This window comes from Abramis brama (assembly GCF_963993115.1).
Source record: "Abramis brama genome assembly, chromosome: 7".
Lineage (NCBI taxonomy): Eukaryota > Metazoa > Chordata > Actinopteri > Cypriniformes > Leuciscidae > Abramis > Abramis brama.
Window position 1 is genome coordinate 39110929 of NC_139969.1, and position 16734 is coordinate 39127662.

Here is a 16734-nt window from a genome sequence, read left to right on the forward strand (position 1 = left end):
TTTTTGAAATAATGTAAAGCGCATTGCAGCAGCACACAGCCATGGGCGAGACGGCTCGCTCGCTCATTGGCTGCTCTGCGGCAACTGCATAAGCCTATCGAGCGAGGCCTGCGGTGACGTCAGGCCAATGAGGGCGCTTCGCGAAAACGGGCGTGGCTTAGCCCTATAAAGGAAGCTCGAAAAGGCTGATTCACTGATTTTTCATCTCTTCAGCGAAGCTCACGCATCGTTGGATCACGAGAGAAGCACAGCGCGACGTCTGAGAAAGCACCTTCAGTGGGACGAGCCACTCCAGAAGCTGCTGGCCAACGCCGCCTTCACCGCCGTACCTGCTGTGCTATCCGGCGCCTATATCCTTCTCTATACTGTGTTTTATGTATGTACCATTTTACACTAAAAGAGCCGGGCGTCTTTTTCAAGACGCCCCCCTTTCCTAGAGGATCTCGCAGCTCTCGCTCTCGCTGACGGCGACCGCCCTCACTCCGAGCCAATTGCCTATGGTGACTCTGAGGACTCACCTGGCATCCTTCTCCGAGGCTGCTCCTCCTGGAAGCGGACGGTCGGGGTTAGTTTTTCTTTACGTTACAAGAAAAGCTACCCTGCCTCTGCGCGCGTCATTCACCGGCGAAAGGAGAAAAGAGTGTTCTTAGTCCCGCCTTTGGCCGTACTGGCCTCTTTTCTCTCACATTTCTCAGTTCCCTGTTCGGCGACTGGAAATATCATTTGCAGCAAGCGAGTCTGTTATAAACACGCACGCCTGCCAGCAACGCCGGAGAATACATGTTGACGCTCAACGCATCCAAAAGCCTGTATCCCCCTGTGGCTCAGTGGTGGATTTATAGGTTTTTCACACGGGAGACCGGGGTTCGAATCCCGGTCTAGCGGCATATATTTATGCCGCCAATGCTTCGCTCTGTCAGTCCCCTGAGGGCGACTGCAGAGGTGCATTTTGCAGCCAGCAAGCGCGTAATACCCGCTTGCCTGCAACCGAACACCGTTTCTACGGTTCCCGTGCGTCGCTGGCGAAAGGAGAATGGAGTGTTTTTAGCCCCGCTGAAACCGGGCGATATCCACTCTTCTCACATTCTGGCACTTTCAGGCGTCTGAAAATGTCAGTATTGCATAATACTCGCGCTAACAGAATGTATATGTATCTTTACTGTGGCCCAGTGGTAGATGCTTCAGGTGTAGAGCAGATGCCCACTGTCCAGTGCCATCCCTACGCACAAGCACAGCCCTTCACACAGGGCCCGCGCTCATAAAATCGACTCAGGTCGATCGCGCATTCAACATAGTAAACGTGCCCACTGCCCAGTGCCCACAAACACTATGTTCTGCACATGTCACGGTTTCTGTAAAACGAAACCAGTGCGCGCTCACTTTGCTCAGGCAGACAGCGCGTCCAAAGCAGTAGGTGTGCCCGCTCCTCTGCGCCCACACTTACTCACAGACATTATGAGTCCTACGGGACTCACTCAGCCCTCCCTCACTCGGTTAAGCACCGTAGTGTGGTCGAGAGCGAGCATTCTGCCCGCTGTGATGTCACAGGCATGACGCCTATGTTACAGCACGCCGAAGCGCTTCTGTCACCCAGCGAACAGAGCGCGCTTCGCATCCAACCCTTAGCCAACCATGCAGATGCATGGGCAGCGCTTCCAGGGGTTTCGGAATGGGTGCTAGACATTATAAAGAGAGGCTACTCGCTACAGTTTTGCCAACGTCCTCGCCGCTTCACAGTGCACGTCGAAACTACGGTGAATTCAGAAGTAGCACACCTACTTCGAGCCGAAATATCAAAACTGCTGAGAAAAGGGGCTATAGAGCCTTTATCTCAGGCTCAAAGCGAAGGGGGGCTGTACAGGAGATACTTTCTGGTTCCCAAAAAAGACGGGGGTCTCAGACCCATACTGGATCTAAGACAGCTGAACAAGGCATTAGTGGAACACGGTTTCAAAATGCTCATGACCAGAAAAATCCTTGCGCATATTCGCCGAGGAGACTGGTTTATGTTGATAGATCTGAAGGACGCGTATTTTCAAATACAAATAGCGTCACGTCACAGGCGATACTTGAGATTCGCCTTCGAGGGCCAGACATACCAGTATACAGTCCTGCCGTTCGGCTTGTCCCTAGCACTTCGTACATTTACGAAGTGCATGGACACAGCGCTCGCACCTCTCAAACTCCGAGGCATGCGAGTGCTGAACTATTTGGACGACTGGCTGATTCTAGCTCAATCACGATCAGAGCTCATGGAGCACAGGACCATCTTACTCAATCACCTCGAGAATCTTGGTCTCAGATTCAATTGGACGAAGAGTTCTCTGAACCCCAGTCAAACGATTTCGTTTCTGGGCACAGTTCTGGACTCGCAGTCTGTGATAGCGCGGCTATCACCACAGCGTGTGCTAGACATTCAGCGCGCAGCGAGCTCTTTCCGCTGCGGCGCGACCGTCCCGCTCAGGAATTTTCAAAAAGAGGATGCTAGGTCTCATGGCCTCAGCATCATCGGTTCTTCAGTTGGGCCTGCTCCGCATGCGCCCTCTGCAGTTCTGGTTGAAAGCGCGAGTACCGCGCAGAGCGTGGGCATCCGGTCAGCTGCGTCTCAAGGTCAATCAGAGCTGTGTTGCAGCTCTGAAACCTTGGAAAGCGAGCGACTGGTACCAATCAGGTGTAAGCCTGGGGACTTCCTCGAGAGTTATGGTGGTGTCGACAGATGCCTCTACCTCGGGATGGGGAGCGCTGCTCGAGGGCAGTTCGTTCTTCGGCCTGTGGTCAGAACGGGAGAAGCTCCAACATATCAACTGCCTGAAATGTTGGCAGTGGACAACGCGCTAACGCGTTTTCGTCCTCAAATCAAGGACCAACACGTCTTAGTCCGCTCGGACAACATGTCTGTGGTGTCCTATATAAATCGCCAGGGCGGTCTCAGATCCCGAAACCTATACAGGTTGGCGGAACGCCTCCTGATATGGGCTCAGCGCAACTTGCGCTTGCTGAGAGCAGTGCACGTGCCTGGGCTCCAGAATTTGGGACCAGACAGACCGTCCAGGAACAACATTCCTACGAGCGAATGGTCTCTACACCCGCAAACAGTCCAGCTGTTGTGGGAGAGATTCGGCAGAGCGGAGGTGGACCTGTTCGCGTCTCACGAAAACGCTCACTGCCCCGCGTTCTTTTCCAAGAGCGAGAGCGCGCTGTCCCGAACGTGGCCGCGCTGTCCGCTCTACGCCTTTTTCCCCCGTCTCTCTCCTGCCTCAGGTGATAGAACGGATCAGGGAAACAAAATGCTCAGTGCTGCTTGTAGCACCGCTCTGGAAGAACCAACCATGGTTCCCAGTTCTGATGCAGTTAGCAGACACTGCCCCATGGCCAGTGCCATTGAGGAGGGACCTCCTCTCTCAGGCCAGGGGTTCGATTTGGCATCCTCACCCGGAATTGTGGTCCCTCCACGTGTGGGCACTCAACGGGTACCCGCTGACCTCTCAGTGGGAGTGCTAAATACTATCACTCAGGCTAGAGCTCCATCAACTAGACGGCTTTACGCCTCGAAGTGGTCGGTATTCTCCAGCTGGTGCACAGCTCGGGGTCGTTCACCCCTCGATTGTGAGGTGACAGAGGTTCTCTCCTTCCTACAGGAGCTGTTGGATAAGGGCAGAGCCCCCTCCACGCTCAAAGTCTATGTGGCGGCTATCGCAGCGTTCTCTGAAACAACGCTCGGTCAGTCAATAGGAAGGAACGATTTAGTCATCCGCTTCCTCAGGGGAGCTAGGAGGCTGAATCCTCCCAGACCTCCTTTAGTCCCTATGTGGGACCTCTCTACGGTTTTGGAGGCCATGAAAGGTGCCCCTTTCGAGCCTATCCAAACGGTTAGTCTCAAACATCTGTCCTTCAAACAGTGTTTTTGTTGACTCTCGCTTCAGTGAAGCGCATAGGTGACCTGCACGCGCTCTCGGTGAGCGCGGCGTGCTTAGAGTTTGGGCCAAGCGACTCAAGAGTCATACTCAAACCTAGGCACGGTTACGTTCCAAAATCCCTCAACACACCATTTCGGGCTCAGGTTATTTCCCTGTCTGCCCTGCCGGTGTCGGGCGAGGAAGGGGACACAAGTTTTCTTTGCCCTGTTAGGGCTCTAAGAGCTTACGTGTCTCGCTCTTCTGTCTTCAGACAGACTGAGCAGCTATTTGTCTCGTTCAGTGGACGTTCCAAGGGAATGGCTGTTTTGAAACAGAGCCTATCCAGATGGATAGTCGACGCCATAGCGCTGGCATACACTACCAAGGGCTTACAATGCCCATTGGGTGTCAGAGCGCACTCCACGAGAGGTGTCGCCTCTTAGTGGGCTTGGTCTAGCGGGATTTCCTTGCAAGACATATGTATGGCGGCAGGCTGGGCCTCGCCGTCTACATTTATTAGGTTTTATAACCTAGAGGTTCCCGCCTTGCAGGCTAAGCTATTGTCGGTATAGTCGAATCAGTTGTCTGATTAGGACTCTGAGGCCGTGAGCGCAGTGCGCTGCCGGCTATCATATGGGCAGTATTGCGTAAGACCCACAAATTCCCACATTAGTTCAGGCTCCCCGCCTTGTCTATATGATGTCATGTTATTGTGTCAGTGGACGTCACCATATAGGGGCAGAAGGGTTCCCTTCCTGTTCCAGGACTCTCTGTGAGTCCCTCTAGTGATTTATGCTTGATAAATCCTGGGTATCCAGGTTTATGGGTGATTAATCACAGTACGCACGGCGTTTTGCACTGGTTCCCCTAGCGTTTTCAACGCAGTACGAGAGACCTCTGGTAAGAGAACGTACTCGGTTACTAACGTAACCTCGGTTCTCTCTAGAAGAGGGAACGAGTACTGCGTTTTCTGGCCGTGCGTACGGTTCACTCTGGTTCGCTTCGGCGATGAATAAAATCAGTGAATCAGCCTTTTCGAGCTTCCTTTATAGGGCTAAGCCACGCCCGTTTCGGCGGGAAGTGGCGAGGAGGGCATGAAGCGCCCTCATTGGCCTGACGTCACCGCAGGCCTCGCTCGATAGGCTTATGCAGTTGCCGCAGAGCAGCCAATGAGCGAGCGAGCCGTCTCGCCCATGGCTGTGTGCTGCTGCAATGCGCTTTACATTATTTCAAAAATTAAAGGATAATTTTTTGCTTCAGTATTTCATGAAAAATAGTTTTTCCCCTAGCGTTTTCAACGCAGTACTCGTTCCCTCTTCTAGAGAGAACCGAGGTTACGTTAGTAACCGAGTACGTTTTAACAACTGAAAGCTGGAATCCCCACTGATTAGTCCAGTTTTCAACAACATCTATTGCATCCTGCATTTTTTTTCCCTATATACTGCAGGCAGGTTCTTATCCACAGAGCTCTGTCATCCACGTACAGTGATTTTCCTATTCCTGATTCATCATATTTAAAAATATAGAGCTGCAAACACTACATTGAGGGGTTCCATTGTCTATTTGATAAATATCAGAGTATTCAGTACCAGATATGGATGTATCAAATTTCTGGTCTCCAAATAAAATAATAATCGAGACAACCATTCTTTCCATCACTTTGCATTTAATTGATGTCAAAGCAATAGGCCTATAATTCGTCGGAATTGAGTTGTCTTTCCCAGGCTTTGCAATAGCTACTACCACTCCTTGTTTCCATGAAGATGGGAGTTTTCCTGATTCCCATACTTCATTGTAAAGTTTTAAGTTTATATTTAATGCATTTTCTGATAAATGCTTGATCATATCGTAACACACTTCATCCTTCCCCGGAGAAGTATGTTTTACCCCTTTCAGCGCCTGTTTGAGTTCATTCAATGTGAAGAATGCATCCATTGGACTTTCCGAGGAGACTTTTTGCATTAAAACATCTGGATTATCTTTTTTAAACTTTGTTCTCTTTGTTTCTTCATATCTTCTGAAATGTTATTATTACTATGCACCTTTACAAATGTCTCAGCCAACACCTTAGCCTTTTCCTTATTACTGATAATTTGTTTATTTCCACTGATTAAAACTGGAATACTATTAAATGTATGTATCCCTTCCATTTTTCTAATCATTCCCCATATATCACTGATGTCTATCTTCTCACCAATTCAGTCACAATTCTCTCTCCAATGATTTATTTTAGCTACACAGATTATTTTCCTTACCAGTGCCTGTGCTTTCTTGTATGAAATAAAATCATCAAAAATTATGACTTTTTAACTCTCTTTAATAACCTATTTCTTATTTTAACTATACTGTTAGACATTTCAAGTTTTTTTTTACAGTAACTAAGATTTACAGTACCATTACTGTATTTCAGTTTTACAGTAACTACATGGTACTGTAATTGTGTAATACAGTGTATTACTGTAAAAACCAAGCTAATCGGTACACTACTGTAATTATTTTTTATTTGTACTAAATATAAATTAGATTTCATAATTCTGATATAGAATTTATTTTTAATTTTATCCTAAATGAGTACTACTGACATACAAATCAATTTGTACAAAATTATTACAAAATACCATTTTTTTATTTAAAATATTTCATATACATCACAAAATAAACAGTCTGCCAATGCTGGAAATTATGTGTTCAATTTTACACATTAATGGGTGAGTTTAGGGACAACGTTTTTTTGTGTTAATTTTAACTCATTCATTGTGTTGATTTCAACAAACTAAATATGTCAGAAAGGTTAGCACAAAGATGTGTAAACGTGTTAAATTAACACATTATGTGCTGTCCTTCACTGCACACATTGTTCAAAAAACATACATTAAATCCTAAACAAAACGTTAGCATTTGACAAAATTAATGTAGAGTCATTGGTTGTTTAGCTTATACAATTATTATAATGAAATATCAACTATTACAATCATAAAACTGCAGAATATTTATCATTTTTATTTCCAAAAATTTGTTGGATTCATGTACACTGGTGGCCAAAAGAAGTATTTAAGTGTCTTAATGTTTTTGAAAGAAGTCTCTTTGATGCTCAAGAAACATTTCTTATTATTATCAATGTCTGACTGTCTACTCCTCCATCTTTTCCACAGCATAGGAGTAAAAGTCATCATCAAAATAATCTTTAAAAAGCCAACACAATGTTTTTGTCCACCTTTGCGAATAAATGAACTTCTCCAAAGATTGGTTACTGTTCAGAACTTGACTGACAACATCAGAATGTTCCCTGGTCTGTATGCGTGTCCAAATACACAAATGTACTCAGTCCTTCAGGGGAAGTCCCGGTTCCAACACTATATAAAACGGGGAGAGAGAGAGAGAGAGAGAGAGAGAGAGAGAGAGAGAGAGAGAGAGAGAGAGAGAGAGAGAGAGAGAGAGAGAGAGAGATAGAGAGAGAGAGAGAGAATTCCATATTAGTTTCAAATTATTTTTAACCTCCTTTTTTTACATTTTTATTATTATTTTTACTATAACTTAAGAATATTATATTTGTAAACAGCTTTTTGTCAATAACATATTCAAACATTTCAGATTAATTAAATTAAATTATGCCAGATTAAATTTTAATACTTACATATCCTAAATTCTGTCCAAAAATGACAGAATAGAATGAAATCGATGTTTTAGCCCATTCCAGCTTGTCTGCAGTGAAGGGGTCCCTGTTTGAGACAAATACACAGTAAGACACATGCAAGAAATCACTGTGTGATGACCGTTCTCCTTCCTACAGTAGTTAACCCACCTGTGCGCTGCTTTTAGGACCTTCCTGTTCAGGTGGGACTGCAATGGTAGAGAGTCTTCTGCCTAATAAAATATCAAAATAATGCAAAAATATATAAACTTAAGTTGTTTAGAATGCTAGATTTGGTATGAATGAATTAGTGAGAGTTTACAATGCTAACCTGGATACAATTAATCTGGTAAGACTGAACATAGAAAATGGTCCATCTTCTGATTGGTTCATTTGCTGTGTAATAAATATAATGTTAGACATGATGCAAAGGTCACTTATTTGATACAAAGTTAGCCAATTGTATAGAGATTTTATAAGTTATTGTATGCTACCTGCAACAGTGGCTTCAAAGCACTTATCACATATTGCTAATCATTTCAGCAAACTTATGTCAAAATATATCAAAAATATGATTTAAAGTACAGCTTAAGCCTACCTCAGGAATCTTGCTTGAAGTCACTGTCGCGAATTGGCGCTTTGTTGCATTTGCCTTTGTAAGGTTCGCGCTTGATCCGCCCACAGCCGGCATCCGACCAGCGCGGAAGGTCTTTACGTGTTACTGTCCTTTTCTCGAGGCAAAGTATTTTTTTATTAAATGCAATACATTTGAAAATGTATTTTCTCGTTATTTCATCGGACTCCATAAATGAAAAGGTTTTAATGATATCTGTTCATCATTAAATGTGATTGAATGTTTGACTATTCTTCTTAACTCTTAATAAAAATAATGTCAAAGACGGTTAGAATAATCAAATGTAACAATTTATTATGTCAGGTAAATGTATCATGCCAATTCTATAATCTATTCAAAGATAATAGATACAAAACAGCAAATGCTCTGGAATAAAGAGAAGAGATGCAAACCCAACATTATACATGAAGCTGAGAGTCTTACTCTTAGCCTTACTCTGAAGATTTAGACTTTTTCTCTAAAAGAGGAACAGAAGACGACGCTCGAATCGTTCCTTTGCAAGAAGGGAGTTCTTGCTGTTTTGCCGACTGGATACGGCAAGAGTCTAATCTACCAGTTAGCTCCGCTGGCTAGCTAAGCGATAACTTGTTGTGATTGGTCGTAGTGTTATCCAATTGCATGCAGTGAGATTTTCAAATGCATGCTTGGTGCCGCCCCTCAAGCTGGATCTTTTAGATTTAGGTCTGGATTTCCAGGCTACATGATTAGATGAAATCACACAGACAAGCTCTGCTCTGCCCTCTTGAAGATACATGTTGAGAGCATGAGTCAATGTTTGACTATTCTTCTTAACTCTTAATAAAAATAATGTCAAAGACGGTTAGAATAATCAAATGTAACAATTTATTATGTCAGGTAAATGTATCATGCCAATTCTATAATCTATTCAAAGATAATAGATACAAAACAGCAAATGCTCTGGAATAAAGAGAAGAGATGCAAACCCAACATTATACATGAAGCTGAGAGTCTTACTCTTAGCCTTACTCTCAGGCTGAGAGTCTTACTCTCAGCCTCACGGGCTAATCTGAAATACAGAAAGGCCCCGACCCAACTTTAAGATACATGATGCTAAGAGTTTACTCACTCTTAGCATCATGGGCCAACTTGAGTTACAAAAAGCGATCTTCTCGTTGCATTCCATTATATAGACAGAAACTTCTTTCACATGGAAACATCTGCTAACAATGGAAATTTGCATTCAGAGGTTACACCTTTTGGGGGTATGAGACCATTTGTCTAGAGACCACCTTCCTTTGTGTGCCAGCTATCTCTAAACTCCTAAAAACCTTATTACCTTTTGTTTTACTTATTTGGAAATTAGACATTTGTACCAGTCGCACTGAGACATTTCAAATGCTAAATATGTATAATACTAAATATGTATAATACTCGATGATAATCATTCACATTAAACCATATATTTTTTTGGGTGAATTCAGGTGATTTGAGTATGAGAGAGATGAGTGATGGATGAGGGAATGAAATGTAGATTAGGATGACTTGGAGGTGAGACTTTTGTCTCAAATGGTGAGTTCAAATGGTAATTTCCAGCAAAATCCTGTCTTCTCAGGGTCTGGTCACTCCTTAACCAGACTGTCCGGCATTTTCTAATTTCTCAAGTCTTACACCTTTAAACCAGGGGCGTAGCCAGAATTTTATTTTTGGGGGGTCCCATCTTAAAATAAGGGGGCAACTAATTATATATTATATATATATATCGTACACCTCGTACACTTACGCATGACACTTGAGTGGATGCAATTTTTTGACTGCTAAATAAGGGGTAATTTGATTGGATGTCATGGATCATTTGACCTATTATGGCACAACCATTTTTTTTTTGTACACTAGAGGGGGCATGTGCTTATAAATTTTACCTGTGAGAAACACATGCTTAGTTGAATGTTATTTAAAGTGGCCCTGAACTGCATTGTTTTACTGTTTTATAATGTTACATGGGTTGCACTTATAATATTAGTATATTTTTTTACATAAAAAATGGTCATGATCTAGATTAGAAATAAAATGGATTTTTCCTGCCATGATTTAAGTCCCCTGATTTGAACGCTCTGTTTGAAGAGGTGTGACTGCTGTGATTGGCTGCTGTGAGACTTCAGTGTGAACGCCCACTGCTGTGATTGGCTGCTGTGAGACTTCAGTTTAAACGCCCACTGCTGTGATTGGCTGGTGTGAGGCATCTGTGTAAATGTTCACTGCTGTGCTATTTGCCATCTTGCTGTCCCCGATGCCATCTTTATCTCTTGCTAACTCTAGTAACCCAGCGTCAGCGTCTCTCTGTTACCAACTGCATGGTTTTCACGAATCGGTGGGCGGGCTATACAGACAGTGATGTAGAAGCAGGCGTTGATCTGTGTTTAGCTACACTATTACGTAATAAAGTGGCACATTCCACGACCTGTCGTTTTTGCAGATTGGCTTCAATATAAGCTGTTTTTAGACGAACGAGAAAGTTTTGATTCTAAACTTACAGGATGTTTTTATAGAACAACAACCTTTTAAATATCAAAAGTTCAAGGGAATTTAGATTTCTCAGTTCATGACCCCTTTAAGTCTGCGATATAATTAAATTAACAGTACATTTCAGTATTTTGTTCATGTACCCCCTCCATCACTTTGCGTACCCCAGGTTGAGAACCACTGTAAACCTTTTGACTAACCCTAACCCCCAATCACAGCGAACATTCAAATCTGTGGTTGCAAACATTCAAATCTAAGAGCTGAGAATTGTCATGTATAGTTGCTATAAACAGCTTCACAAACAGTCTTTTCAAACACACAGTATCATTATTTCGGTCTTATAATAATTCAAATGATCACAGCATTTTAAGGATAAAACTTTGGATATAAACACTGATGAATAATTAATTCAAACTGATTAAAAAAAAAAAAAATCGAATTCATATTTTAATAGACTGGAGCTATTCATTGTTAAAACCTCTAGTAAATGAACATGTTATTTTGTTTAGTTGTCTATTCAGAATCAGGATTTCTTTTTTAAATAAAAAAGTTGTGATTCTCAATTCCAGAATCGTGCAGCTCTTCATTTAAATGTTCTATTATCTTATGTCTTAAAACCTGTGGTTTTGTGGCTCTGCATGACCATGATTGGTACCCTGGTAATCCAGAGTTCTCGCGAGAGCACAAGTTGATTTGAATTTGCTGAATTTGCTAAAGTTGAATGAACACCATTTGTTTGAAACAGCTTTGGCCGCTACAATGAAAGATTTAGTCTTTTTCTCTAAAAGAGGAACAGAAGACAACGCTCGAATCGTTCCTTTGCAAGAAGGGAGTTCTTGCTGTTTTGCCGACTGGATACGGCAAGAGTCTAATCTACCAGTTAGCTCCGCTGGCTAGCTAAGCGATAACTTGTTGTGATTGGTCGTAGTGTTATCCAATTGCATGCAGTGAGATTTTCAAATGCATGCTTGGTGCCGCCCCTCAAGCTGGATCTTTTAGATTTAGGTCTGGATTTCCAGGCTACATGATTAGATGAAATCACACAGACAAGCTCTGCTCTGCCCTCTTGAAGATACATGTTGAGAGCGCCATCAGACACAACAACGATTGCTACGTTTTTGACAGTCTTGTCCCTTTCACCCTGTGGTTCACTCATCCAGATGTGGCCTGTTTGTGCTCTACTGACAAAGGACTTCTATTTTAATGTTCGATGTCTGATCAAAATTGTATGTGATTTGCTGCATTGGAACTGTGTTTAATATATATATATATATATGAAGTGCATTGCATGCTCACATAAAATGTCTTACAGGTGTTTATAAAAATTTAATTGGATAAACAGATGTATTTCAGTCAGCAAGGCAGAGGTAGCTGGCTAGCTTGTTTGGCTAATGTAATGTTAACCTAAACCTTACCTTCAACAAATTTGATTTAGACCTCTATCCAGTTGCTGTTCCCTTTCAGCTCATGAGTTTCGAGATCCTTCCTTGAGCCACATCTAAGCTTGTAAATTGCGGTAGCAACAGGTCTAACACAGGGCTTGTGTTCTTGCAGTCTTTGTCTTCATGCTCTACTTATATACTACCATAAGTGACACTTACTAATTGAACCAAAAGTTAAACAAATTTCTGGTCACTTACTGAGATAGATGTTTACTACACATAAGTAAATATTTTATTATAGACGTTCCTCACATTTAAAAAAAAATTCTTTATTAAAATTTCTTTATTTCTCCAATTCTTTATTACATTCTATAATAACTTCTCCTTTATGCAAATAAAAGTCATGTGGTAGTTTTAATGCAGTAAATTTTCAATGTTAAAAAAGTACATATTTTCAGTTCCTTAACAGCAGAGCAATAAACAAGCTTTATTCAGATTGTGTATCATATTGAGTTTGTTTGATGGTCTTTGCTGTAGAATCTGAAGTTCAGCTGGACTCACTGAAACAGGAAGTAGAAGAGCAGAGGAGACACGAGCAAGAGGACGCTTCCCTTATACACTCCATCTAATCAAGACAGGAAGGAAATTAATATTATTAACACTCCACTACTAATACTTACAATAATATTGATAATAATAGTTGTGAAAACTGCATGTTCATTGTTGATCAATTTCTCTTTAAAAAAAAAAAAAAAAAACTCTGAAAGTACTAGACTAATTCACAAGCTTCTGCTACATTTAGTATGAGTTCCTATGGGAACCGGAGCTTCTAACAGATCGATGCAGTGACGCAATTACTTTACCAAAATCTTCTCTTTTACTTAGAAGGCGGGACAGTTTCTCCCATTCATAAGTAATAGGAGTGAACTGTCTTTCCAGTCTTTAATATCTAGCTCAGGTGGGTCTAATCCTTTATTAGTCCCGCAGTGGAGTTTTTATTTATATTTTTTCAATGTTCAAAATGATAAACTTTATTTATTTATTTTTTTGTAAAAATACCTTCTGTGTGTATACATCACCTTTTCTTCTAACAACACTCAGTAAGTGTTTTGGAACTGACACTAATTGTTGAAGTTAGATTTTCTTTCTTATTGATAAATTACATTAAGTACTCAACAATCTGTGGTCTCTGTTGTTGTATTTTTTGCTTCATAATGCACCACACATTTTCAATAGGAGACCGGTCTGACTGCAGGCAGGCCGGTCTAGTACCTGAACTCTTTTACTATGAAGCCACACTGTTGTAACATGTAAAGGCATTGTCTTGCTGAAATAAGCTGGGATGTCTCTTAAAAAGACGTGCCTTGATGGTACCATTATGCTACATTTTTTCTAATGCTATAGCCAGACAAAAGTGTCAAAACACATCATGATTATTATTGGCCGAGGTGTGTTCGATGCCATGGTAATATACTTTGTAACCACACAGTTGAGAGTCGTACTGAAATGAGACGACGCACAGCCAGCAAAGATGCAGAGGGGAAAAACCTCACAGTTCCAGCGCCAAATACGCACGGGGACAGCGAGGATCAGCTTCAAGAGAGAGTGAGATAAAGAAATCTATCATGTAGCTTATCACATCATACGAAGTTTGACATTTAAATAGCCATATCAAGTAGTAATTAATGTATATGAATGTTAGTTGATAGGCTAGAGCTGGTTTGGTTGCTGAGAGACGGAGACGCGCAGAGACGGCAAAAACGCGGTTTGATTTGTGATCGTGCTGTGCTTATTCCATTCATTCGAGTATCATTTTGTACAAGACTTAAAGGGATACTCCACTTTAAAATGAAAATTCTGTCATCATATACTCACCCTCACCCTCATGTTGTTTCAAACCTGTGTGAATTTCTTTCTTCTGCTGAACCGAAATTAAGATATTTAGAAGAATATCAGTAACCAGACAGTTTCTGGTCCCATTGACTTCCATAGTATATATTTTTTCCTACTATGGAAGTCAATGAGACCAGAAACTGTCTGGTTACTGATATTCTTCTAAATATCTTCATTTCGGTTCAGCAGAAGAAAGAAATTCACACAGGTTTGAAACAACATGAGGGTGAGTATATGATGCCAGAATTTTCATTTTAATGTGGAGTATCCCTTTAAATCATTTAAATATACATACAGTAATATACGATATCATATTGTAGAACGTGTATATGATGTAGTAGCCTATTTGAGTTGATATTACTCCTGTCAAGCTCTGATTTCTGAGAGATGCACGCAGACGGATTTGCGCTCATTTAAAGTGCATTCACTTCACTCATTATTGCATAGAGATTTTAGATAGAAGGTATTTGGCTTCGGGAACATCCCTAATCTACTCCAGTAAAAAAAAACCTGATGCCCATTATATTGAATTATTGTTTGTATAATTTCCTGTGGATGAAAAACTCAAACTGCTAGCGCATGATCAAACAAAGGCCAATACCTGCTGCATTGCAAAGATCAGTGTTACAGCAGCTCTTAGTCGCTGTCCCTCCAGTTGGTAGCGTTGTAGTTGCTGGTTCACATTCAGGTGCGCACCCTTTAGTTGTGACGGACACCTTAGAGGAACCTGTAAAAAAGACATAAATGTCCATATAATAAGATAATAAAACAATTTCAATATTAGCAGTTAACAAGTATACTTTCTCTCCAGTGGTATCACTTATACAGCAGATTTTCACATTATACTGGACTTACCGATGGATTGTTCAACCCTTGTGCTTGAACATTTGGAAACTCCAGCTGGACATGTCTCCTCTTTTGTTTCACAGGAACCCGTCAAATCAGGTGTGCAGGAGTAACACTTGAGAGAATACCCTTACAGACAGAGAGAGACATTGAGTTAGCGCTCTACAGTATGATTAGCAAATAATACATTTCAATACTTGCTGTTTACTGTACCTCCAGTGAGAGAAATGAAAAGAAGAACGACGGAGACCTGCAGATTCATCCTGGGTCAGGAGCTGAGTGACTATACAGAAATAATGCTCCTGTTTCTTTTATGTCTGTTCAGAAAGGGGTGGGTTTAGGACTCGTTGTGAACTACTAAGGAACTATAACAGTTACTTAGAAAAGGGAATTTGAAATTAAAGCAGGTTGGGCATAGGCGTAGCCATGGGTGTATATATATATACACAAGGCTACAGTATAAACCTCAGAAGAGTATGTGTATTTATCTGGGCCATTCTACAGAATTGGTGCAAACTGCTGTCCCACAAACAAAAACACATTAAAAAAAGAATTTAAGTATTCAAATTTTAAATGTTTACAAAGATCCTTCTATTATCTGGTGAATCCCACAATAATACTTAAAATATCAATAAGCTTAATATATATATATATAAATCATCACAAATTACTTTCAGTTGGGAGGGGGCTGTCCCGAACCCTAACCCCTTAATTGTAATTTTTTATTTTTTTTTATTGATGTTTTTAAAAATATCTCTTTGATTTATTTTAAACAGTGAAGTTTAAATATATATATATATATATACAGTATATATATATAATATTTTATTTTTAAATCATGAAACTTTATGTAAGAAAATGTGTCCCGCATTTTCGTCACTGCCGAAACAGTGTGTGTTTTAGTCCATTAGCTGAGACTGATTTTAACCACACCCCTACATTTTTGATCAGGAAATATTCCTGTGTCCCTCTCTCTCATAGCCTCTCTTTCATTGTAGATAGGTACCATCATGTTGAGGGAAATTTGTTCAAAAGTCTGAAAATCTGTGTGTAACTTTAAGTAACGTCACTACCAAACACATTTTTTCTGCAATTAAGCAAACTTTTTTGGGTGTTATTCCATAACATGTAGTTTTTATGTGTGTACAACTGTTCAGAACTGTGCTAGGTAACATTGTGCTGGTTATCATCTTTGAGCTAGGCTCAAAAGTATCTAAAATTTGTCACTACAGAAACAGTCACTACCAAAACATGAGGTGAAGGTTTGGTTGTGACAACATGTTTTTTTGAGTGTTATTCGATAAAATTTAGTTTTTGTGTGTGTACAACTTTTCAGAACTGTACTAGTTAATCATGTGCTGATTAGCTTCTTTGAGTTAGACTCAAAAGTATCTAAAATTGTCATAACCGAAACATGTCATCATTGTTTTAGTAGTGACAAAAGGGAACACATTATCATTCATATGGGGGAAATAAACACAATTTTAGTACAGTTATGCAAATCATTAGTATCTTAGTATGTTTTAGTAGTGTTTTAGTATGTGAGTTAAAATTCTGTAATGTGATGTAGTGGCTACCAAAACATTACTGTCACTACCGAAAATGTGCAGTCACGACCGAAACATGGATGTTTTGTCTAAAATTAAAGTATATTGAATTATCAACTAAGATGTTATTATAGTGTTTGGTTCAATGTATATTCAAACTAATGAATCCTTAACTTTGAAATCATTGATTAACTTAATGCCTTTTACAAAGAAAGATTGGATTCAAAATACAACAAATCTTATAAATTACACATTAAATATTGTTAAAATTTTAATTGTTATTGATTTATCTGTACCTTTTTGTATTTGTATTTAAAGATATTTAATTTACAACTAATTTAATAATTTATATCTTGATGCATTTTATTTATAATTATTTTTTTAGCACTTGGGTATGGCAAGGTGGCTTACAAGCACTGCCAGG

The 16734-nt window shown here is 40.7% G+C and overlaps 1 protein-coding gene across 1 annotated transcript; it reads right to left on the minus strand.

Annotated features, from left to right (window-relative positions):
• Positions 1-12333: 12333 nt before the first annotated feature.
• On the minus strand, positions 12334-15050 carry LOC311087570 (lymphocyte antigen 6B-like). The gene is made up of 4 exons (XM_084120893.1): positions 14977-15050; positions 14773-14892; positions 14519-14644; positions 12334-12649 (listed from the first exon to the last, which is right to left on the minus strand). Exons 1-4 carry the CDS (start codon positions 15023-15025, stop codon positions 12582-12584), a joined length of 363 nt encoding a protein of 120 aa, XP_083977019.1. The 5' UTR covers positions 15026-15050; the 3' UTR covers positions 12334-12581.
• Positions 15051-16734: the final 1684 nt, after the last annotated feature.